The following is a 26,196-nucleotide window of genomic DNA, read 5'->3' as shown; positions in this document are numbered from 1 at the left end:
GATGTTTAGTGATTGTTTTATTAATGCAGAAATATCTGCTTAAGTTCATACCCATTCTGATTTAAAGTGCAACAATTAAGTCTGATACTTTCTTTCTGTACATCCATATTTTGCAGTATTGTTCCTAGAAGACATGTAGTTCAAGTCGTGCCTTGCATTTGTAAAATCTGCCATTTTTTTAGTATGTTTTGCTTTATTAACTAAAATAAACTGTACAAAAAGCTGTAAAGTTACATTAGCTTTTAACAATGTAGGATACACGTTCTCTGCCAAACTTTAGTGTGCAAACATTTTACATTTCTTAAAGTGATAAAATTAAGCCAACTTTGAAGTCAGAGTTCATTACTACATTACAAAAACCGGAGACTAGATATGTCAAAAGAAATTCCCCACTGAAATCAACACCATTGTATAGTTTTATTTCTAATTCTTAAAAAAATAAATGAATTTAGAAGAGAATCACAGTATAAGGGCCCTAACATTTTAGACCATTACAAGGTACATAAAAATAGAAGACACAGATACCTTTAAAACTTTAATCCTTTGATTAAGCAGCAAGCATATCACTCTCCAGGCAAACACTGCTTAAAACAAATCCTACCTCCAAAAACAGGACGTGCAAACTGTATGCACATATTCTGCAAAGCACACAATAAAGACATTTTGCTATGTACATACTTATTTAGTACTACAAATGCTAGGAGTTCCCTACTGTGTGCTACAGTGTATGTAAATTAAGAAATACTACCCATCTCTGACCCTCCCTCCCCCCTTCAAATACAGCACCTTTGCCCAATTATAGAATATTTAAACAAGATTAAACTGAATTACATTGTACTGAACAGTTTTATAGCAGTTGGTGGCGGCCAACTCTACTGCAACACCCAACATTGTGCATACTGAAGTCTATTGACAAGAGACAAGACAAAAATTAGCAAAGATACAATTACACACACCCGGGAGACTCAATGCTAGAAAAAAATGCTGAAGATGTATCCTATCACTGTCAACAATTAAAATGAGATACTCGGACAGGATGTCAAAATGTACCCGTGGGTTTCACAGCAGTTTTAAAGTCTGGAGAAGGGCCAGATCTGTACGTAGTCGTGGCGGGGACGCTCATGACTCCCAGAACACAAGTTTCAGTGATCACAAATTCCTCGGTTCGTGTTTTATAATGCTGCTTTTCTTTGACGAGGGGTCATCTGATGCTTACATAGTGGCTAAGGATCTGCTCTGATGCCAGAGAAAACTCTTAAGAGGGACCTTACTGATGTGCTGAAGTCTCACACAAAAAAAGTCAGCTGTTTAGAAAGAAAAATCTCTCAGGTTTATGATTTTGAGGATGCATCCAAATGAAGAATTAAGACAGACACTGTCAACACCTTAATTGCCATTTAGGCCATGAATATCAAACTTTGGATTTACAAATGAAACTGCTTTGCACACATGAAATATTTTAGCCAACTGTTAAACTGATCCTTCGACTGTTCAATTTACCTGTGAAAAAGAGATTAGGGATAGCACATTCCTTCCTCCTATAAGGCCTCATTTTAGTCAAGGGCAAATCCAATTAATAACAGTTAATGTTTTTTAAATGGCTTTCAAACACCTTCAGGTATAAATTAAAAATAACATTTTAGAAGAGCATGGCAGTCAAATTGAATGTTATTACACAGTTGAAAATGCAGAATTTCAATACCTTGATCCAAATCACTTTTTTTTTTTAATATTGTTTCAGACAAGAACAGCTTAATGAACACAGTGAAAACAATCACTTTCAATTTCCTAAAATTGGAAGCAATGATTAATACCCAAATGCAGATTTAACTTAATTAAAAAAAAATAAAGCCCAGACAACCTCAACCCAGCTAATCAACTCACCTAGAAACAGCAGAAATCAGACACTCATTTAACACTCTAAAATCGGGTTGGCAGCGGATAGCCCCTATTACCATAATATTCTACTACCACCACCAGCCTCTATGTTTTTGTCATCACTTCTTAGGCAAGCTATCAATGAGCTGTCAATATCTCTAGGAACTGCAGACAGCCACTTACAGAGAAATAAAATTCTACTGTACTTAATACTCGCTCCTGTTCCTCTCCTGTCATCCCCAGGTGCCACTACTTGCTGCCCCACTCTCTCTACCCCAGCCTGCAAGAGACTTTGTGGCAGGAAACTGGACTCCTGTTTTCTCTTAACTGACACAATTAGAACACATGTGAGATTTAACGTTTGGTACAAGAGCTCATCATGTATTCAGGATACTCTTTCAGGGGAGTACTTAAGAAAGTACCTTTCTAAAAAAAAAAAAAAAAAAGAAGGTGTTCTGGGAAAAACATGAAGAAGCACCTACATTTTACAAGTGCATGAAATGCTTCTATTGTTATCTAAACAGGGCCAAAATTCTGAACCTAAGGCCATTAGCTTTTTTTTCGCACTAGAAAGTAAAACAACTAACCAAACAATCAAACAAAAAAAACCCCAACAAAACACAACCAAACAAAAAAACCAAACAACCCTACATTTAGGTCTCCTACAGTAATATCTAATCCTAGGTTTGTCAAACTACTTTCCTGTAGTTAGGTACTCGGCTACAAAGAACTGTAATAAAATAAATAGAGTAAAAATCAGTTAAACAAAATCTTGGGCTGTTGAACATTTAAGAAGTTAGCTTCCTTCAACAGTTACTCGTACAGAGGAGGGCTGTACTGTAGGCATGGTTCTGCTGTACAAGTCTTCTACACAAAAATATTTTTATACAGATGGTCATTGATGTGGCTCCATTTCTAGTTATTAGCTTGCTCCTCCGGAAAACTGGTCTCACATCTGCGAAGGCTTGCTCTTTTCTCCTCCCCTTCATTGCTTGGAAAAAACGTAGACACGGATACAGTTTGTAAAACGCAGGAGTTAGCACAATTCTGCCGTTCCTTCAGTGCAGAGTGGACGGGGACTCTGTCTGAATGCCGATGAGCGAGGGAGGCTGCTGGCCGCTCGCTGCGCTCAGCACGGGCCGCGGGTTGAGGCGAGGGGGCATGGAATTAGCTGGGCGGATGAGCGGCGGCGGGGGCTGGTTGAGCGTCGGCCGGGGCTGGATGAACCGCGCCTGCTGCTGCAGCGGCGGCGGCTGCCGGTGCAGAGCGGGAGCAGCAGGAAGCGCCGGGCGCAGCAACGGCGGCGGCTGGTTTAAAGCTGCCATGGGAGCGGTAGGTGCCGGAGCAGCCGCCGGCGCCGGAGGCGAAGGGCCTAAACACTGAGTGGCCGGAGTGCTTTGTGCCTGCGGAGGACAGAGACGGGACATGGTGTGAGCGGCCGTCGCAGCCGGGATGCCACGCGGGTGGGCGGCCACTGTCCGCTACGCAGGAAACAGTATTTAAAAAACAAACCAAAAAACTGAGAAGCTACTGAAAAGAAATCACCAACCAAAATATCATACAGCAAAACTAAAAATATTTATGCAGCAAGAGCCTTCTTTCTAGAAGAAGAAGTGTATTTTAACAATAACAGTAACAGGATATTCGCTATGAAAGGTGCAGTCCTGTTCCCAGGTGATTAATGACATTGGCTGAAGCTCTATGCAAGCTCATCATCATTCTTTAGAATGTGCTTTGCCACTCCACACCAGTTGTTAACCTTACATTACAATCACTAAATACAATGCTATTCCTCAATCCATGCTTACTTAGATCTGGTACACAAAAACACACCTCATCTTCTTCATCAGTGCTCTTTCCTGATGGCACATTAGAAGTATTTTTTGTGTCCTCCCCTAAAGCAGAAGCATCACCATTAGAAGCCAGGGTTCCTTGTTCCGCTTCCCATTCCTGCAATACCTCCTCTAAGTTAAACCGACGCCTGTAGTTTACAAAGAAGTTCTTCACTTGGCCAACAGTCTTGTTGCCAATTACATCTGCAATAGCTTGAAAATCTTTACCATATTTGCGGACACCTGGAAGGCAAAGTAAATAACATAGCTGTGAAGAATCAGTCAGACACAGCTACGTGTGATGTATTTACAAGAGAGAACCTATGGGACCTGCAAACCAAGGGCTCGCTAATTAGGAGAACTTCTCAGTTAAGAGAAGGCCTCAATTTTCCTTAAAGCAAAATTATTTTTTTAAAACGCATAGCCATCAACATATAAAATCAAGAACTTTATTTAAAAGGTCATTACCCCCTCTTCTTAAAGATTCTGCATTACTCGCCAAGCCTCCCAACCAAGGACCACACAGATCCGGCCTATCATGCATAGGACAAAACCCCGCAGTGTGCTTGGAGAAGGGAAAGCCTAGGACACATTCAGGGGGCGGTGGGGAGGTGCGTGGGCACCGCGCGCGCAGGTGCAGCAAGGCTGGTGGCAGACGCTCCCCCGGGCCACTTCTTTGCCGGGAGCGGCACGGCAGCTGGCCAGGGGCTGCCTGAGCTCAGCAGCCGCTGGACTAACACGAGCACGTCAGCGGGACGGTCCCTACGTCACCCTCCTCCCTTTCTGACGTGCTAGACCCAGGCTACAAAGGAAAACTGCCAGACATTCACCACACAAAGTCTTGTTAAAGCTTTCAATTCACCCTTCACATTTGGTAGATGAAACTGGGTTTTTGGGACAACCGACTAGGGAAAATAAACACAAGTTACTGGTGTCTATTTACAACACATTCCCCTGCACAAGCCTCCAGGAATTGAATTCTCCAGCAAGAAACTGAATGGCAGAAGTCTTTGCATTATTCTTTTTGCCTGTTTTCATTTGATATCAGTAGGTCAGTTGTTTACATGCACTTCCCAAGGAAATGCTGCTGGTCCTTTACAAAAAATCTGTGCGTGGGCTTTTTGGAATTCCAAAATGAACTTTGTGTATGATAATACTAAAAAACAAGTACAAAATTCTGCAATATGAAACTTCAGATAAGTCCAAGTCAGTTCTCTCTCAGCTCTATTTAATGTATATGTCTAGTTCCTCCTCTCCTGCTTAAAAAAAAAAAAAAAAAGAAAAAGATCTCATTCTCCAGCACCCTAGAACATAGCTTTTAGCTACACTAAATTTGTTTTTCATCACAAACATCCCAAAGTCCGCAGCTTGAAAGACACAGAATATTAAATGAATTTATTTTACAGTGCTGTAAGACACACACCAGTTTTCACAAACAGGAGACTCATTTTGCTCTCAGCTATGAGTGAACCACCACTCGACTTGTTACATGAAGCTCCTGATGATTGTACCCTTTCGGGACATATTCCAGCGCCCAGAGGACAAGCATTTCATTTCGTTACAGGAGCATGGATTTATGCCTGATTTCATCTCTTGCTTAAGAAGGTGAAGCCAAGGATTCAGAAGTGAGAGCTGTTTCTGAAACCTATGTTTCTGTTAAGCTGAACTGGGAGGAGCCTTCATTCTGGTCTGTTCTTTTCTACTCTCTGCATTAACAGGTGCTTACACAGAGGTACACACATATGCAGTTTAAGAAAAAAAGCTGATGCTTCAACCCTCAAGAGCTTCACTACGGCCGACTACATTACCCTAGCTCTTTTCCTAGCACCTCTAAAGGCATTCAACCATTCTGGCCGCAAGACCCCAGCAGTGCAAAGGGACGCAGCAGGATCACAAGGGAGGGAGCAGGGATTTGGCTCTATGCACTGTCAGGCATACAATGTGTTACCTCTGCTCTTTAAAAGCACCAGGCATCCACAGAACACACCCTCCAGTGTTTTAATGGCCTTCGACTGCCACATCCTAAGCACCCGCACTAATCTATAATGATCATTTGGCGTCCACTGCAACACAGTGGACATCCTGCCCAACTCAAATGAACAAATGTCCAACAAAAAGCACACTGTTCAAAAAATGTAGCTCAGACTCTTGGCTATTTTAACCTTCTCTGTTTTTATGCTGTCTATGCTTCTCTCTTCCTCTTACCTGCAAGAGAACTGAGGCTGTTGGCTAAATCCATCTAGAGCTGACAGAGCTGACGGATGCAAGGTTTTAAGCTTACTTCCAGGCAGGCAGAGTGCATCATGCCTTCACTGAAAACCTAACCTGGACAAACCCATACCCAACACCTAGACAAAACCAAGCACCGCCAATTCAGCTACAGCTACTCATTTTGGATGCTTTTCAGGGGGTTAAGTGCTGCTATAGCATCACCACAATGACTTCCAGGCATTACTGTGGTAAAACATTTTTAACCCACATTGCAAGCACAGGGGGAGTTCACTACATGTCTATGAAAGTTTTTTATACATAAGGTGCTGGCACATCTGCAAGAGGATACATCATCCCTTTAATTCAGATTGGTGCACATTATACATCCTTACATAAATTTTGTGCAAACTAGTAGTAGTTTCCATAACCTCCTAATCAATAACAATATTTTTAGGTTTTGACAGTGAAGTTCAGAAGACAGCTTCATAGCCTCACTTCACATGTACAGATGCTCCTGGCCACTAGCTCACAGTGTTACACCCTGGATTTCTCAACTTTTTTCCACTGCAATACAATGCTTTTCCATATGAATTTGGTTGTTTTGAACAAGCCTTAAAACACTTTTACAATTACAATTTTGATGTGGCTGACATCTTAAGTTTGAGACAATTGCACATAAACACTTCTATACAGAAATAAAACACCTCACGCTGGCCCGTTACATTCAGTAACTACTCAGAAAAAGTTTAACAATAACCTGGTGAAATACATTGAAAAAAGATTGGCCCAGTGATCTTTTTCAAGTCTGAGTCCACAGCCCTGCTGCAGGCAGCCACACTACTTTTGATATACTCATCTTCATTTTAATGTGTTTGTTACCTCCTCCTTCAGTTACTGACTGCAGGGGAACACATTAACCCACGTAGAAAGTACTAGAATTATTTCATTTTAGAAGAGCACCAACATCATTTTACTGCAGAATATTTCTGATTCTGCAATAGGATATAAGGCTTGAATGAAGCGAGCAAATAATGGAAGTGCAACCTACCTGCTTAGTGCTTATGATTTCAGTAAAACTGCCACATATATAAAAGTATGTGCCAAGTTGCATCAAAATATTTGACGTGCTAAGCCTATTTTAAATATACAAACTAAATGTCCCCATGCTCAAACTAAGATGCCTAGCAAACACTATGGTAAGTTTTTGTATAGCAACCATGAAAGTACAGCTACTTTCCTTTAAAAATAGAGTCAGAGTGGGGGGAAAAATAGCCCTGTAGTCTTTTCATTCATACAGTCCAGTAGCTGAAGCAGTATTTAGAAGGAATAGATCTGAGCCCATGGTGTTTCTCAGCCTGAGGGATGGGAGGCTTAAACCCTAGCTCTCACATTCCAGGAGACTCCATGACCAGACAGTAGGTACAAGAGGGAAAATACTTTATGCCTATATTAAGGCTTCTCCCCTTTTACACAGTGGCAAAAGAAGGGACTAAAACAATACAAAACAACAACAACAAAATCAAAATCAAACAAACAAAACCACAAAAAGCACACATAAGAAGCACACATAATTCAGTGAAAACAGTCTTCCAGTAGGCTTGACTTCCCAACCCACCCTTAAGAACTAAAGCTCACTACCTATGCAAAATAGGGGGACCAGCAGCCTAACACTCCATTCCAGGGGAGTCATCACCAACCCTCATTCCCTTCTGCCCCTTCTTCAGTTTTGTTATCTACCTTGCTGACTGTACAGCAAGTTTAACAAGTACACGACAAGCCCAGCAAGCTTAACAAGAGCTCAGCGCGTTCTTACCATCTCCCAGCCTGATCCTTGGTTAGAGCTCTGATCAAACCAGGGAAATGCAAGAATTTGAATCTTTTGAGCCTAAGGCAGGCACAATGAACCTGGGTTTTGCCATCTCTCCAGCAAGCAGTCTATCTATTCGAGTAGATACTCGAAGTAGACACCTGTTTTGGATGCATCTGAAAAAGAGTGAGCTAGGTAGCCATACTCAGAAAAAGACTGCAAACAGTTTGGAGATGTGAATCCCAGTTTCAGAGGCAAGCAAGTTCAGGAGATATGATTTCAGAGATGCCCTTCCCTTCAGATCTTCCTTCACACTTCAAAATAAAGCCAACTTTAGGTTCAGTATAGGTCACTCGGCTTGATTAACAAGTATGACACACTTGACAATTTTGCACTGACACCCTGACCCAACTGAAAGTTCTGTACTAAAATCCAGTTTGTGATTTTAAAGCAGGTCAAGAATAGAGGGAAATAAAGATGTGAACAATTAATATTATCCTAGAAGTGATGTATGTTAGAGAAGATGATCCATAATAACAAATCAACATATAGTGATTTCAAGACAATAATGGGCTTACAAATAGTTCCCTTATACTTTCCTTGATTAGGTAACAAATGTTGAAGCAAGACAAAAGTCAGTTTTTCTTCAAATAAATGGGTAACTGCAAGTTTGTTGTACAAATAACCTGGACATGTTTATTTTTAGTTAGTATAATAACATTAGTACAGTATCTATATCTGGCTTCAGACTCAAAGGCCTCCACTGCCTAGATATCTGCTCTATTACAGCTTTTTTTCTCTGTTTGTAAGGGAATAAAGCAGCTATTTTTGCTTTTTTCCTACTTTATGGATATACAGAGGTGTCCTAAGTGTTGAAAATTTTAAGATTTTGACTACTACTTCAGTCTTGACTACTTGACTACTACTTGACTACTACTTCAGTACTTTACAGAAATTCTTGTAATGCCATTTAGAATATGAATGAAGGGGCTTTTTGGTACTATACAGAACTGTTAAATCCAGCTTAGCGTCTCTATTTAAGATTTAATAGGAGTAATTGAAAGAGTAATCTCAGTTTGCTTTAATTTATATGCTACATATTCTCTTTTTTTGTTGTTGTTGCCTTCCCAGTGACTTTCTTTCAAGATCAGAGAGTTTAGTTTTCAATCTTACAGGAGTATAAACATTCCTGAACACCTCACAAAATCCTTTGCATCAGGTTTCAAGTCACTACATACCTTGTACTGCAAGAAGCTGCTCTTCTGTGGTCCAACGGGCATTGATTTTCTGATTAGACTATTAAAATCAGAAAAATGGCACAAAGATAATTAAAATGTAGCAACATCTGTAAAACACCTGAGCATCAGAACGTGCTTTAGTTGAACTACAGTTTGTAAAATACGTAAAACCTCTTGCTCAATAAACCACGAATTCGTAAAGGTTAAGGCTGCTTTAATGAAGAGGAAGTAGTATTCAGAGTTTTTCAATTCAGAACTGTATTGGTATCTTTTTCCCCTTCTGCTTTATTGCAATTCTTCAGTTTCGCCTATATTCTTACTTACACACATGCTAATGAACTTTACAGAGACAGAATTTGAATTTATAGATATTTATCTACGCTGTTTGAATTTTATATGAGTGCTTTGCATTTTTGTTTTACACTCAATCCTTTAGAACAAAAGGTTTTCCTCCATTTCTTTACTCAGCTTGTTGACATAAGACAAAACAAAAGCCTGCTACCCATTTCTTATAAAGACACCAGACTCACCACTGTATACATTTGAATTGATCTTGTTTAAGCTGCTAGTGAAAAGCAAGCAGCAAAAGGCATTTCTGTTGTTTCCCACTAATGTAAGTGCAAGGCCACAAGTTCCAGTATTTATTCTGATTTACCTCAGGAGGTTTGAATTCTTCAATCCCGCCTTCCATTTTCTGTTTAAGTGCACTGTTTACTTGCTTAGCATTTTGAACCTTGGTCAAAAACAACAAAGTTAATCAGCTCCACAAAGAAAGTTGGTCACTTTACACATATATCTTCACTAGGATTGCCACAAGTGTACCTCCTAAGTTAGAAAGAGAAACATTATGGTTTAAGGCTTCTCTACTTTTAACTGTTAGAAAAAAATAAAAAGATACAGTTTACTATGGAGAGAGAAAAAAAAAAAAAGTATTTAGGCCAGCCCTTCAAAAGAACAGTTTGCCTGCAGGAATAGTAAAAGGACATACAAAGCAAGTTTTGATGATGCTATATATACTCTGGAAGAACACAGAATATTCTAGACAGAAGCTTAGTTCTTAGATTTAAGTGATATGTACTTATATTTAAGTGATATGTATAAATATACTTCTTCCTTCTCCAGAAAGTACTTGGAGGGAGGAGAGGAAAATTTATGAGCTATTTCCAGTTAGCTTCTTCTGACACACCATTTTTTATTGACCTTAGATCATCTCAATTTCCATAAAGGGTTTCCTTGAAAGTGTAATATATGTAGATTAAATATTTTATTCTACAAGGAGAGAGCTTTTAACTCACACAAACAGATTTATTAACCATTTAAAGCTGACTGAGTAATGCACATAAGGTAACATAGGTGAGAAAGACTAGGTATGCACTGCTATTACAGGTGTTTTTAAAGTATGGACATAGAAACAGACAATTCAGTAGGAGATTCCAGAGGCTGCATCTCCGAGATAACTGAAAGGAGAGAGAGGGAAAAAAACAAAAGCCACCCCTGCACCCTTAAGGATGCAACTCACCTACACTTAGCTAAAGAGTGAAACCCACCTATGCTATTTAGCCCCAAAGTCCTGCTGTGATAGAAGGAAGCAGATTTCTCCTGCAAAAAGAATACAAGGGAGCAAAAAGCCCATGAAACTCTTTGTGCCCATCATCTTGTAACACAGGATCTTTTAGCAGTCTATAAGGAGGCAGAAATTCCAGCAGATAAGCCTTGAATTTGTTGCCACATCCCTCCTAGAAAGCAAGCATGCACATACTGCAGTGTCCTGAGAAGCTGAACAGATTCTGTGCTTCAATTTTAAGTGCTGCAAATAAACTTCTTTATGCAAAGGAAGCAGGTTATAGTCTGCAGTAAGAGTGATCAACATTTTAAATGGAGAAATAGCTAGGCCATGCTCGCCCACGATCCCTCTCTTCCCTCCAGGCTTTCCTGGATGTCCTATCCCACTGGACTGGATGTCTCACCCTGAAAACAGCTACAATTGGAAGCATAAAAAAAGCTTAAATTTGCACTGCTTCCTTGGTTTCATTCTCACTTTTCATGTAAATGCTTAAACAAAACAACGACAACAAAAAAAACCCACACCAAATCAAATGACTTGAGTTTTCCCCATCCGCAAATCAACGCTGGTTTCATGTCACACACGCCCCTCAATTTTGTTTTTAGAAAGGAAAGCATCTTGAGTGACAGAGATTTGAAAAAACATAGCAATAAAACCGAAGAACAGCTTATGTCCAGCATTTTTGGTCATCACTGCAGAACAAAATTAGGAAGACTCATGTTATACAGGTTTCAGAATCTTCACAGAAAAGTTTCAGAAACTTTACAAGAGCAATCTGAGATGAAAACAAAACAAGTCCAATAACCCATGGTACCTGTCGCTTTAATGAGATTAGTTCCATATCCAGCTGTCTAAGAATTGTGTTGGCTGCATTGGGGCTACAGGAAACTGCTATCACATCTTCCTGGGTCAGGTACATGCCTTTTGGCGGCCGGCATTTGGAACGCTGAGAATGGTGGCGATGCTGTAAACTCTGATAATCTCTTCTACCCAGCCCTATTTTGCTGGTCTGAACGGGTTGCTCATTATTGCCCTTTAATTCACAAGAAATAAATAGTTAAATTACAACAGTATCTTACCATATTGCAGTATCACATTGCATTGCAATGTCATATTTACACAATCAATAAATCCTAAACTAACATCCTTCTCTCCACACAGGATCCAAACTGAGCCTCACAGATGATGCGATGGAACACACCACTCTGGGCAGGCCTGCCTCAGCCTTAGGAAGGTTAATTTTTCAAGCTGCTGCTTTTTTTTTTTTCTCCAACACAGGTGAAAATACAGTAAGTGATACAGAATTCACACTCCCAGTACTATGAAAGAAGGCAGGGACTAATAACCTCTGAGGTACTGAAAGGCTAAAGAATATACATACACAGCATCTTTAAACCAAGTAATGCCATGATTTGGCAGTTATTGCTAATAACATTTTAAGGTACTTAAACTAGCATGGTTTCTTCAGGTCAAATACGAAGGACAGTGAGATCAAGAGAGGGGGAGAAAGTCACTATAACTGGCAAGAGTGCAAAGTGAAACCTCCCCTGCTGTAAGCATCCTACCTTGAAAAGCTAAGAGCCATTTGCTTTAGGAAGGGACTGGAGATTTGAAAGAAATGGCACCGCTTTACTTTCACAATTCCTATAAAAACCCATTTAATTTAGGAAACTTAAGTCTTTGTTGTTTGCTTTCTTGCAAATGGAAAAAGATAAAATAGAAAAATTATAATCATTCTTCAGATATGCTCAGACCCTTGACGTTTGCTGAAAGCTTTAGTTTTGCCTTCATGCACATGATTCTGGTAGAGCAATTGGGAGGTTTTACCTGCACACTCACAGCAGAAGAGAAGCAAATGATTTTCCCTCTACGGGTATTTCAGTCTAACACTGCTAGTACCAGAACAGAGGTGAGAATGAGGCTCTCTGCTATTTAAGCACACCCCCCCTTGCTGCTCCTGCCTACCTGTCAACCACACAGGTTGGAAGTGGTCACCTGATCACAGTGAAGGGAAAAAATGCAGCAGATATTATTATGTTTTGCAGGATTAGTACATATTGGCATTCATATCTTCATCTCCTAAGTGTGACCTTCTGCTACATCCTCTTCTCAGCTATTGTAACATCTTATCAAGCCCACAGACTACACTAAGGCTAATTTAAAAACCATTTAGGACAGTTGCTTCTACTGCTCCTGCGTGGAAAGTTAATATACAGCCTTAAATCTTTGACAACTAATAATCCCAAGATTAAGTTTACTTCTGGCCCACTGACACCATTTGCATTTTGGGTCAAACATTGTTCTCTCAGAGTGAAACTGCACTTTGTCTGTTCAATCTGGATTTAAAGAGAACTCATCCTCAAGTTTTGGGCTTGCCAGGCTGATGTTTAGCTTGTTTTAGTCTTTTCTGATTAGAGAAAGTTTCCACTGGGCTACACATTTATGTAAGATAGGGAGTTTATAATTTGCTTAGGAAGTGAAAGTATGTAAAACCTACCAGAAATATCAGACCACAAAACAATATTATGTGGATCCAAATAGGTTTGCAGTTTCTGACAAGCTATTTGCCCTCTTCCTAGAAGCCTACAAATATGCTGCTTTTGTTCTGGACTGGGTGCAATTATATGCATATTAACAAAGGAGAGTAAGCTGGAAAGGATAGCCAGTGCTTAGAAAGAAGCTTAGGTACCAAATCAAATCAACAGATTGCAAAAAGACTGTTACAGTCATGGAATGAAGGTCGGGAGAGAAGGAATAAAAAGGTTCATAATTAGAGTTTGGGCCATTTCAAGTTCTAAACAGCATATTCCAAGAAAGAAGAATCTCAAACCCTTTGTAGAAAAGAGGTCCTTTTTCTTCTCTCCTTGGGCAGCTAAAGTGATACACTGAAGGTCTTTGCAAAACTGGGACCAGAATCTAACACTATCAATCTTTTATTCAACATCATTTTTGGCAGAAGTCCTAAGTTGTATTAATAATCCTTGGTACCATATCACTGTCCTAAAGAGATGTTGAAACTGCACTATCTCTTCCTCACATTTTCAAGGAACATTAATTCTTCCATTTCAGGAAGAACCCAAATGTATTAAGCTAAGTTACTTATGATCAAGTTTAGAAGAACACAGCTTAATGTCAAAATGTTTCATTGTTTTCTTAATGTTTACCAAAAAAAACAAACAAAACCAAAAAATCTACATTCCCGAAACAGAGCGCTTATCGGTAAAGCTAACAGCAAGGGCCCTACTGAGGGGAACAAAGTTTTTTTTTTTTTTTCTGTTCAGGTTATTATCAGAAAGCATCTGAATAAAGCCATAACTGAGTTAAAAAGCAAAATCTCAAAATGGCTTTGGACGAACAAAGTAAGTTACATTTGGAAAAAAATGCTATTTCTTTTTTAAATATATAACAAAGACAGTTTCCAGTAATTCCCCATGAGTAAAACTGGAAACAGGTATTAACAAGACAGGGTTTGGGGGATGTTATTTTTACCAGGTAAAGATAGCACACATCTCTTAGAGAGCATTAACATCTTTCACGAGATAATGAAAGAAATGCGAGATGCATTTCTTTCACTATCACAACAAATGGCAAAAACAGAGAGTAAAATTCAATTTAATTCAAAAGTCATCCAAAACTTGATCAACTAAGAATCCTGCTGTTTCATTACATCTTGAGCCTCTTCTACTAGAGGTTGTATTTTTCACAGTAACACATTCACTGAAAACAAACAAACTGACATTCACCATTAAATTATCTGTTACCTCCTTTTTGGCTTCTTTTTTGGGATCATAATCACTATCATTTCCATCCATTGGATGAGCTTCTTCTACATCATCATCACTAAGGACAAATGGCAATAAGACGGTCATTTTACTTAGTCATTTTATTTAAAGCACAAATATATGTGTATCTAGACAAGACACAGATATCTAAAGCATCTATTCTAAGTAGTCAAGTTTTATGGTTATACTATTCGACATTTGCAACAGCTCTACCTTGAAAACTAAATACAATTAAAAAAACCCCTCTTGTTTCCTTCATTAAATTCTTGTAATTACTACGATGAATTACCAGTCCTAATCTGGAGTTTTAAAAACATCTAAAGTCAGTATAGCTGGCTTTGTTACAAAACAAAAACAAAACCACAGCTTTTCTTTAATCCAGCAACTTGTACCAGCACGAGCTTTTATATGGTTAACTACATGAGGACTGGAATTAAGCTTTCATTTGCCAGGTTATTTTTTTAAAAAAGACCAATTCTCAACCAGTAGATGGTAGATGAATAATCCCCTGCGTCAGTCTGCAAGGAGCAGAAGGCGGCAGCAGGAGATGGGAGAACTGAGTACCCTAAACTGGTTAAAACAGCAGTCTTGAAGAATTACAGCTTTGGGAAGAGGGAGAGCAAGAAGGGAAATCATCTGCTGAATTAAATCAGAGGAAAAGATGAAAAGATAGAAGAATTAATTTAGCCTAGTCCAATCTAATCACTCACACAATTAATTTCCAATATAAAAAATCCAAAAAATTCTTGTTATTACAAAAAAGTATTACAAACTGATTTTCTTATGCTTTTCTTTCAATTATAGGCTCACTAAATAAATACGAATTGCAAATGACAAGAGTTTCCCCCTTTAGTAACACACAACTAAATAGACCCTTCTCCTCTGGCTAGGCAGTTTATTATAGATGTGAAATAAAACATACCTGCTCATGTAAACAAGAGCATGCTACATCAGCACTATGTCGAACTCTAATTCTTTGACACATATTAGTTCTAAATGCGCCCAAAATAAGGTTTACATAAACACATATCTTAAAATTTCACTAGTAAGCAGCACTCAGCTGCTTTTCATTGCTGAGGTTCTTTGTATTGGTTGACCTTTTAGTTATCCATTCTAGTTTTAATAACAGAAACACGCTATTCTCCACACCCTACCCATTATGCAATCACTTAGGATTAGACTTCCCAAACAGAACATTATTTCTAAGCCACATGCCCAAACTGCAGGGTTTTTAAAATCTTGGTTTTGGAGTTATCCACTAAAGCCGAGTTCATGATTACAACAGATACTGACAAGAGTAATATGGTTCTGAAACAGATCTATCAGAGAGCACCTGCTGAAAGCAAAGACAACATCACAGATGCTCAAACCTAAAAACAGAGTTCATGCTGAAGCCTAATGGCTGGAATTACTGAAACATTTCTACGTAGAAAGACTTTGGTCTCTGCAAGACAAGGCCCAGAGCTGCTTAAGAACATAAACCTTACCTGTCACCTTGATTATTTCTATTAGCTAGTTTTCGAGCCTGACGATCCATCAAACTTGTCCTAGAGCGAGTTTTTTTCCAAGAATAGTAATATTTTACAAGGCTTGCAATAGTCTTGTCTGGAAGCTAGAAGAATTCACCAACAAATTAACACATCTTTTTTATTAAAATTCCATCAAAGATTATAATTCTGCTCTATTTACAGCCACCCGTATCCAAATACCTTAAATGTGTGCATAACTTAGAAAGAAAAAAAGTATGCCTTGCACACATATATAGAAAGAGGGGGGAAAAAAAAAAAAAAAGAAAAAACAGGAGGGGAAGCTTTTTCCTTAGAGAGGAAAAGTTATAGATGCAGGAAATAAAGAAAAGAACTTAAGCCTTACATTCTGTGTTCTTCCTTTTACATAAAAATCAACACTGAAACTTTAATCCAGCAGGACCCTTTGGCCCAAGTGCATCTGAATTGCTTAATGCTTTGAACAAAGTTTTACTTTACCATTTGTTGAATCCTGTGAAAGCTCTTTCCATGGAAGCTAAATGCTTGCTCAAATAGGACCTTATCTTCAACTGTCCACTCATCAGGGAAAGGAGTGAAGTTAGGGAGATCCGCAAGGGACTTCTCAATGTTGTGTTTATGCCAGAACAACATGCCGAGAGCCTTTAAAAGGAAACAATCCCTTTTTGTTTTTAGCCAGTTTCATGAAATGCTGAAATAAGTTACTTTTTTTCTGATTGACTATCAGAATCCCTTCTCCAAAGTATTTCCAATTTTAGACTTCTTCCATTGCCTCTATGTACCACAAGATACAAAATTCTCTTTTGAGACTGTATGAAGAGTGGGCACATTTGTACTCCATTAAAGCTATGATATCTAGACAATTTAAGGTTGGCATGGCAGCAACATTTCTGAACTAGCATAAGCTGGCTTGGTAGGCATAAAGCTAACCCGTTGGTTTCTTTTACAAACGTACATAATCTACACAGTTCCTTATAGGTCTTCAAGCCTATACTAACAGCCCACTGAAAAAAAAAAAAAAAGAAAAAAAAATACTTTTCAGCAGCCAGGGGGTCATCCAAAATGCAAGTTTGAAAGTTCAAAGTGAGAGTGGTCTTTCTACAACTCTCCAATCCACAAATAACAGCACGGCCACTTCCATGTCATGTGTACCTAATAAGGAATGGAAATTTAAGTATACTTTCGAACATCATTTCATTTCTCAATATTCTTAAAGAATGTTAGACTAATTGAACTTACTGCCAGAGAATCAATGACACATTTGATGCCAAGTCTGGCATGGCAATTGGGAAATGTAATCCACTCGGTTTCAACCATGCAGTGCAGAAATGATCACCAGTTGTTCATCAGCTCTCCAGACCCCTGATTACAGATCTTCTAATAACCTGGACACAGCAAATCTATTCGCTTGTTAGAAGGGCAAGAATTAAGCAGCACTTCTTGCATGGATATTTTCTATTCCCCTGGGAACTGTCTACAAATATTTTCTACCACAAGTTCCTTTGAAAATCTGCCTGTTTTGCAGGCTCTTTAGTGAGATCCAGAGTTCCCTCTTTCCCCTAACATAGACCAAACCACAAACCAACATGACCAAACTGCAGGTATTTTAGATGTGAATGTTGGCAGCCTTTCCTCCTGAGAGCACCTCACTATTAAGTTTTTGCTATTATGAGCTTTCATCCTCCAAAACAAGATTACACAACAGGTACTGGTACACCAAATATTTATTTGGAATAGGCAACCTTGCTTTTACATAAATTATAAAGAAAATTGCAGCAGAACTAAGTCAGTGTAAACCAGTAGAGTTTTACACTTTGCTTTTTATGGAATGGTCACTAGTTTCATAAAACAAATTGTGAACTTATGATTTTTTATTACTCTCAAACCTAAAATCTTGATGATTTTTTTACCTTTGGGAAAGAAAAGTCATTAAAGTTGGCTTGCCTTTTTTTTTCTTTTCTTTTCTTTTTTTTTTTTTTTTAAGATATGCAAGAAACTTTTACAATGCTGTCCCTGATTGCCCTGTATGATTCAATATTTTTCATATATAAATTCTAGCATCAAATTTGTAACCTCCTTGCCTGAGAAATGGTTTAGCTAAGTATACACACACAATTGCATGACATGCCCAGTGTACCAAGAAACATACCAAACCTTTCAAAAGTGCACATTACAAGCTGAGCATGTCATGAAAACAAAGAGCTCAATCTTTTGCAGAGAATCCAGACCACAACTGTATGCAGATCCATTAACTGCAGTGTTTGCTGCCGTGCCTGAAGAGAAACAGCGTTAATTAATGGTAACCAAGGGGGAAAGAAAAAGTTATGATACACTTTTACATTAAAAAAATCCTTTAAATCAGCACTCCTGTTGTGTAGCACTTACCTGTTCCACATTGTATCCATGTTTTTCTTTTGCTATTGCAATATATTCATCCACTGTAACAGAGCAATGCCAGAATTATTGCTTAGTACTGTTAGTTCTGCCATAAGATCATATAGAATTAGCCATCTAACACGGGAACACTCTCTAGGTCCCCCAAAACATTTAAAATATTCTTAACCGTATTCATAATAAGTCCAATGACTTAAGTTTAAACATTGCATTATGAACTTTATGCACAAGTTTATTTGCAGTGAAAAAGATGTTCTCTTCCAAAGTTTCACTGCCTCAAAGTCATGGAAGTTCATTTATATAAAAAGGTGATTTTAAAAAACAGTGTTTAAACACTGTTCATATTTAAATATTTTATTTACCTGTTAATACCTAAAGGTTTGAGAGACACCTGTATAATTATACAACATGGCTTGTGTGATTTTAAACAAATGCTTCAACTACAAAATAAGAGAAAGTAGGAAGGCAGCCTTTTCCTTTCCTGGTAGTTCTCTAAATGAAAAATAAATGGATTTTTTAAAATATTTACTAATTTTAAACTTCTCTGTAGGTAAAACAGTTAACAGACATCAGAAGCCATTATTCACAGTTATATTTAAATATTCAAATTCCTAAGCAGACTTACACTTGGCATCTGGAATATTATGATACGGAGACCATACAAGCATCCCTCCATTATCTTTATCAGTGTATTTTGTAGCACCTGTAAGAAAAGTTAAGTCTTAGTATGTATATATATATGACCTATAGAACAGGACAGTAGGTGAAGGTGGGCAACATTAAGAAGGTCAGCCCAATCAACAAGGTGATGGAGGAGAAAATAAGAAATAATGTATTTATTTAATTAAGAGTAGGGTTCAGGTTTGGCCATTCAGTGTCTCAGAAAGGCCAACTACAGCCTGATATTAAATGGATCTTAACTACTGTAATTTGTGCACTGAAGTTCATTTCTAAAGTTGGCAAGGATGCCAAATTGCAGCTATTCGTGTAGTCAAACTAGAACAGTTCTTAGACAGGTGTGAAGGTCTGTCAGTGAGTGTCTATCAGAAAGCTGACACTACTATGACCACAGGAGTATCTAGATCTACTAAGCTGAGTTAGGCTTCCCTGGCATAACAAAACTGTGAGAAAGCAAGCTGAACGCTGATGACTATCTCAGATCCTTCCAGCAAGGAAACTACAGTAACAACTATGCCAGAAACTATTTTGTTCCCAATGCATCTCTCTCATACATATCTGTACCCACATTCAGAGCAAACTGAATCGCATAGTCATACAAGAGACTCAGAAGTGAAATTAATCCAATTTTGTTTTTCCAATCCCCTTGATGCCGCTAAGGGAAACAGTCCAAATTACCTTACCTGTGAGGAAGACAGAACAATTCTTGTAGAACTGATGTGACTTTGTACAAAGTACTGCAGATTCCAGAGATTCTGATTTCCAAAAAAAGCCATAAAGCACCCAGTGCAAGCAAAGCGGCACAAAAAAATATATCTTTTAGTACTTAGTATCTAGGAGCAAGCTCCTTAAAGTAACCTAATTAAAATGGCACTCGTTTGTAAAATATTAGGAATGCAGTATTTTCAAGAGTGATGCAAAAAAGTTATAGGCATATAATTTCTCTCTTGTCCAGTCAATTTTTATCTGAACTACCTGACAACTATCCTGCTTTCCACTGATTAGCTAAAAGACATGGAGAACAGCATGATTATCAAAGAATACAGCAGAATTTTGAGTTGTGACCATGAAATGTCCAAATCTAACGAGTATACCCTCATTTTTTCCCTTCAAAAATATAAGACACTCTGTAATTTATGCAATTTATATCACAGATAATATCAAATATCAAAAGTTCTTAAGAACTTAGCTTCAGAGTCACATTACTTGCACTTAATATTTTACAAAGCTTTGAGATCACTGCATAAAGTGTGCAATGATATAGTTTAGCTGTTAAGAACAGAGCTAAGGATATTTTATAAGCTAAAACCTAAAGAGAACAACAGTAGCAACAACTTTTTCTCCTGACCTGAAAGATAGAACATGTGAATGTTTTAAAAGAACACTCAGCTCCAGATGGCTTCTGCTTTACAAGGAAATTGCTTAGCTTAGGCTTGAATCTCATTTAAAGCACACAAGTAAACATAGAGCCCACCTCAGGTGGAAAAGTGGATCATCTGGTGATGTTTTTAAACTCATTGGAGAGACTGTTGTAAAATCCTGAAGAATTTCAAGCCTCAAACTCCCCTTACCCACCACCTTCAGTGCTGGTCATTTAAGGAAAAGAAGAGACTGAGTTGTTCAATTACATACAGCAAACAGTACAAAGTCTACCAAATGATTGTTTCTCAAACATATAAGAAAGAAGCATTTAAATAGTTTATTTTGCACAAAGAAAGATCTTTAGTCCAAATTCTGGTCAAGAATCACTCCTTCATGAGATGTCAGTAATGAAATTCTTACAATGCTACATAAAGTTTTTTAATGTTTTATAAGCTAAATATTTAATATTTAAGAGCACAAAACAAGTTCTTGTTGTAAATCATAGCCAGAATATTAACCTAGGTCTTTCATCCCTAACAGGACCACTTGATTTATTTGCTCAGGGGAGAAGTTACAGGTTTCTGGCAGTCGCCTCCTGTCAGCTGCCTACGTTTGCAGGCTGTGAGCACCGTGTGCATACACACACTGCACATTTCTGACACTGCAGAGCATGCTGGTACTTTGTGTCATCAGCCCTGAAGGGGACCAGGACTGAGACGCAGATCTGGGTAAGGAGGGAGGCGGAGTCCGCTTAGCTGAGCTTTCAAGCTGCTCCCCCTTCCCTCCCAAGGACCTAAGGTGACAGGATTGGCAGCGGAAATGAAGAGCAAGAAAGCTCTGAGAGCAAAAAGGAGACACTCTTCCTGAACAGCTTCCCACTTTCTGCCACAAGCCAGCGGCCTGCAGACCTCCATAGAGCTAGCAGTGCTATAGGGCGAGTATCAGCCTAAGAGAGAAGCTCCGAGTACTCTGTTGGCTCCACGATGCCCTGTTCACCTCTTCAGCGTGATCCTCAAAGAGGCTAACAGGAATTGGGGTGATGAGAAACATGTGTCTAACAGATGATGAAACAAACATCCAAACCCTCTATATTCCCTAAATATTACTTGATGGCTAAGGCTACTTACGTAGGGATCGCCCTCTTCTATAACATTCACACAACTAACCAAAACGAATTCCATCAGAAAAGCTCTTTGCAAAGCTGTGCTATTTTTCCAGCAGGAAACAGACAGCAGACGCTTCAGATGGACCTCCATATGGCTGAAAGGAAAGGGTGACAGCGGAAGGACGGGATGCATACAGGCAAGCAGGTGCTTGTGAGACAACATCCTGTCCTCAACACAGAGCATCCACAGCTACAGGGATCCCTCCATCTCTGTATGGAAGACCATGATGCATCTTTTAGAACTGCATCTTTTCCTCCCTGCCTCAAGAGCGTGAAGGGGTAGCAGCCCTCCCTCATCCTGCAAACAAAAAAAATGGTATCTCAGAGCCAACATGATCTTTATCTGCAAGATCCATTCTCACTTTGGACAGCAGATGAGAGGCTGTGGTTGGAAGCAATAGGCAACATATTAACTAAAGCACGTGGAGAGAAGGGAGAGAGAGGGGGAGGTGAGAGAAAAAAACAAACACAACAAAACAAACGAACAAACAAACAAACAAACAACCCACAGAGCTCTACACTGGGAAGGAAGAGAATGACCATTAGCTGGATCTCCCTCCGCCCTGCCATACACCTGCAAACTGCTTCGGGAAGGGGATTTGCACTTCAGCTGCAGCCGTCGCTCTCCTGCCAACACCACTCAGAAAACGGGGCTAACTGGAGGTGACTCAGAATTTATGGGCATTATCCACTGCTTCCATAGGGAATAACTGCAGTGACAAATTGACACTTTTAAAATTTTGGCTCCACATCAGAAAATGGATAAGCTGGGAAGATGCTGTTCTGTACACAAATAAACAAATACCAAAGAGTAAGATGAAAGTCTGGAAGCATACAAGACTTAAAAGAGGGAAATGGCAATTTAAAAATACAGTGGTTGCCCACATACAAAATGCTTTTCTCCACTTGAGCAGAATTTTTCAAAATAGGAACAGAACCACAGAAACCAACAGGAGAAATAATTGCATTTTGAGGATAATGGACTGAAAGTCTTGGAGGTGGGAGAAAAAACATCAGGGACTATGAGGACAGATGAGAAGGGAGCAAATTTAAAATTCTTTTCCACAACACTTAATAACTTCAATATAGGAGATCCTATTTTTATGTAGACCTATTTTTATGTACAAAGGTTAGGAGGGAGAAAAAAGTTAAAAGGACAGAAAGAAATGGAATTCATAAGTGACCTTAAATAGTATAACACATTCTTCTCGACCACCCCTTCCAAGAAGTGAGTGAATGGAAAAGCAGCATTTAAATAGGCCAAGTTCACAGTAAAGCCTTTGGAAACTCCAAATGTACTACGACCTGCCAGAGCTTGGCCCGTATTCTCCCTTTATTCCCAGGGCAGCAGAACTTCTCTAGCAGTCATCTTGTGTGCATCGCGCAAGCATGGAGCAGACACGGTAACATCCTGCTATATTCTAAGTTCTCCAGACAGTCAGAAAGCAGGAGAAATACTTGCACCTTGAGAATAAGCTACCACTTAAAAAGAAAAAAAAAAAAAGCAGGAAGAGATGAAAATCTGGAAAGCAGAAGATGGTCTATGCACTTGGTAAATTACTTAAGAAGATTCAGAACACCTCTTTTAGTCAAACCTTTTCATGGCAAACAAGCATAGCTCACAACTGTACAACAGAATGGCAATTAAACATCTCTTCCCCAATAAGCTCTAGCTTAAGAGCTGCCTGGAAAATGGGGTTCAAAGCGGAAGAGATGGTGGGAGAGTAATGTTTCAATTAATTCCCACTAGTTGTTGCTTTGACCCCAGATCCATTTCCCCCAGGAGACACAAAAATCAACTGACTTTTCTTTAAACAATGTATTTCATAGACAACTTCAGATATAAGAGTTTACTACTGTCACAACCTTAAACATTAACATTTTATTCCTCAGCTTACAGCAGTAAGCAGAGCCTTGCTCTCTGCAATAAACATTGGCCAAGTGAGACCAAATACCATCCTGCAAGCATTTATTCTACTCAATTTATCATTCTGTGTGTGTACCAGAGGGAAGATTTTGTATCACAGACTTCTATCTAGTTTCATCCATTACCAATTCCCTTCTCCCACTTATTTATCTTAAGAGGCTTAACAAAAAAAAGTATCCATTGCAGAGTGTTTGTGGCATTGTAACTAACACCCTTCTAACTGATCTGGTGAGTCCTTCAAAAGGGGCTCTAGAACAACTCCAAGAAACACCATGCAACATTGAAGTCTGTGGATTACAGGCAGTACATATGCCCACATATGCAAACTTAGCAGCTTGATGGAACATCCGTTACATAATTTATTACTAAAACTTTTAAGTGTGTGTAGGAAGACAACAGGAGAACACTTCCTGTCCAACACTGTATCTACCAGATGATGCTTCAAGGTTCAGTTGTTTCCTCTCATGAAAGCATTTACTTGCCAAGATCTCCTTAGATAACTAACCTACTAAGATGCTACACATGCACTTTTACATTTTATGGAACTGTGTTTTAAGATTTAGCTGTTAAGAGCTATTAGTGCCTATTCTTACTGAATCAACATATGCACACTGATAAGAACGATACAATATAGGAAGACTTTCTAAGGAAAGATTTCCATCATTAAGGAACTCTTTCTTTAGTTACTGAGATTAATATATATTCGTTTTATTAGAAGAGGGGAGCATCAGTAGTTTTTCTCCTCTCCAGAGTACACTTACAAGCTTCAAAAAGCCTCCCTAAATAAGAGAACATGAATTTAAGCTCTGTAATTACAAGTGCAATGATGCAGAGACATGGTTTACAAATTTGAGACTACAGAAGCTCTGTTGGCCTACGAGAGCTGAAAAATATTCTTTTAATCAAGAGGAGAAAAAAATACTATGCGTTTTTCTAATCAATGGGACCATTGGTAAAAACAAGTCCAGGCTATTGGAAGTTACCATTTCTGTTTATTTATGCAACGTAAAAAACAATGTGGAAGTGGCATTATTGCCTACACTACGCATTCCTCTTTAGGCAAGAGGTTGCCCTTATGCCAAGGCTGCAAGGAAACGTGCCCATTTAATTCATGCCACCCTCCCCTTCTCTTTTCCCTGTGCCCATCAACGGGGGCTCCAGCTTTAGGGGTCACTACGTGAGGAGCTCTGGCCCAATCCTCTTCCGGTAGGAAACCATCTGACACCAATGGAGCCTGTTTGGAGAACAGGAAAGCAGATAGGCTTCATCTGACCACTGCAGCAGAATGGGTAAGTGCTCCTAATTAAAAAGGAAAAAAAAAGGGGGGGGGGCGGGGAAGGAAGGAGGAACGGTCTCGCTGCCGAGCGCAGTGACACCAGATAGCAGCCTGGCGTTAACTGGCTAGAAGTGAGGCTAGCAGCGAGGATACCCAGTGTTCCTCGGGGCGGCAGGGGGAGAGCAGCGGCAGCAGCAGCAGGAGGAGGAGAGCAGCCCGGCTCCGCTCTCGAGGCCGCGAGCAGGGCACACAACGGGCCGCTCTGCTGCCCGGGCAGGCACGTCCCGCACGGCGCGCATCGCTTCGCGCCGGTGCCCGAGCGCATCCGCCTCCCCGCATCGAGCGGCGATAAGTGGAAATCGTTACCAATAAACGAGTAAATCACCTTGCTGGCTCCGCCGCGCGCGGCGGGGAAGGGGGAAGGAGACAATAGCAGCAGGCAGAGCCCCCCCGCCGCCCGCGTACGCACCGGGCGAGGCTCCCGCCGCCCCCCGCCGCGCAGATGCTGCCCTCGCGGCCGGCGGCGAGCACAAAGGCGACGGGGAAGGGGGCAGAGCCAGGAGAAAAAAAAAAAAAAGAGGGAGATAGAAAAAGGAAAAATAATAAAAAGGGTGAAGCAGCGCGCCCCCCGCCACCACCGCATCCCCCCACCCCCGCGCGCTCCCGCGCGGCGGCACTCACCGGGCTCGTAGTCGGGGATGCGCGCCTGGTATTCCGCTCCGACCCTCATTCCTACATCTGCAGCACACGCCGGGCAGCGCGGGGCGGGGGGAAGGCGGGCGGCCGTTAGCGGCGGCCCCGCGCCCGCCTCGCCTCAGCGCGCGCGCGGCCGCCTCCCCTCCCCGCCGCCGCGGACTGAGCGCGCCGCGGGCGGCGGCGGCGGGGGGGGAGGGGGCGGCCCGCCCGGCAGAACAATGGGCGCGGCAGCGGCGGCGGCCCCCGCGGACACTCCCCAGCGCCGGCTCCGCGGGGCCGCCCGGCAGCCGCCGCCGCGCGCGCGCGCGCTCCCCGCCCCGCGCCCTCCCCCAGCCCCCTCCCCCGCGCGGCGCCGCGCGGCCCGGCCACCGCAGCACGCGCGCGCCAACCGCCGCCCGGCGGCCGTTGGGCAACGGCGGCAACCGCGCCCCCCGCGCCGCGCACCGTGCTCGTCGCCGCTGTCGCCGCCGCCGCTCTCCGGCTCCGAGTAGTGCCCGTTGGAGGGGCTGCTGCCCTTGGCGCCGCCGCCCGCCCGGCTCCTGCCCGCCAGGAGCTCTGCGCCCTTCTCCATCATGCCCGGCATGGGGGGGCGGGCGGAGAGCGGCAGCGGCACCCACGGCTTGGCGGGGGGAGGGGGGGGGAAGTTAATACGGAGCCGCCATGTTGCCCCCTCCCCGCCCCCCCCCCTGCGGCCGCCGCGGCGCCGGCGCCTCCACCCCCTTCGCGCCCGCCCCCCCGCGTCCCCCTCCCCCGGCGCGGCGCAGCCCGCGGGGATCCCTCCGCGCCGGCCCGGCCGGATCTAGCCCGGGAGGAGGCGGGGATGCCGCTGCCGGCGGCGGCGGAAGGATCCTGCCCGCGCCTCGCCGCAGATCATGGCGGGC

The 26,196-nt window shown here is 41.1% G+C and overlaps 1 protein-coding gene across 8 annotated transcripts; it reads right to left on the bottom strand.

Moving 5' to 3' along the window:
- On the bottom strand, positions 1-25,905 carry RCOR3 (REST corepressor 3). Of its 8 annotated transcripts, none has more exons than XM_088531772.1 (12): positions 25,760-25,905; positions 25,301-25,357; positions 18,837-18,914; positions 18,203-18,255; positions 16,298-16,459; positions 15,800-15,924; positions 14,274-14,370; positions 11,345-11,563; positions 9,622-9,699; positions 8,967-9,024; positions 3,712-3,953; positions 1-3,281 (listed from the first exon to the last, which is right to left on the bottom strand). In XM_088531772.1, the coding sequence occupies exons 1-12, from the start codon at positions 25,896-25,898 to the stop codon at positions 2,937-2,939; spliced, it is 1,653 nt and encodes a 550-aa protein (XP_088387898.1). In that variant the 5' UTR covers positions 25,899-25,905; the 3' UTR covers positions 1-2,936. The 8 variants fall into 8 exon arrangements, with proteins under 8 accessions (XP_088387898.1, XP_088387905.1, XP_088387910.1 ...); XM_088531779.1 differs by having other exon boundaries at positions 14,292-14,370; XM_088531784.1 differs by lacking the exon at positions 25,301-25,357.
- Positions 25,906-26,196: the final 291 nt, after the last annotated feature.

The sequence above is a fragment of the Tinamus guttatus genome, unplaced genomic scaffold (assembly GCF_059628265.1).
Source record: "Tinamus guttatus ecotype Peru unplaced genomic scaffold, ASM5962826v1 Tinamus_guttatus_pri_ptg000033l, whole genome shotgun sequence".
NCBI lineage: Eukaryota > Metazoa > Chordata > Aves > Tinamiformes > Tinamidae > Tinamus > Tinamus guttatus.
This window is presented reverse-complemented; position numbering and strand designations above follow the sequence as displayed.

Coding starts and splice junctions, on each gene's coding strand:
- RCOR3 (XM_088531772.1), bottom strand. CDS start 25,898: ATGCCGGGCATGATGGAGAAGGGCGCAGAGCTCCTGGCGGGCAGGAGC. Junction 16,460..18,202: donor ATGGATACAATGTGGAACAG/GTAAGTGCTACA, acceptor TTCCTTTTAAAG/GCTCTCGGCATGTTGTTCTG. Junction 3,282..3,711: donor GCACTGATGAAGAAGATGAG/GTGTGTTTTTGT, acceptor TGTCCTCCGCAG/GCACAAAGCACTCCGGCCAC.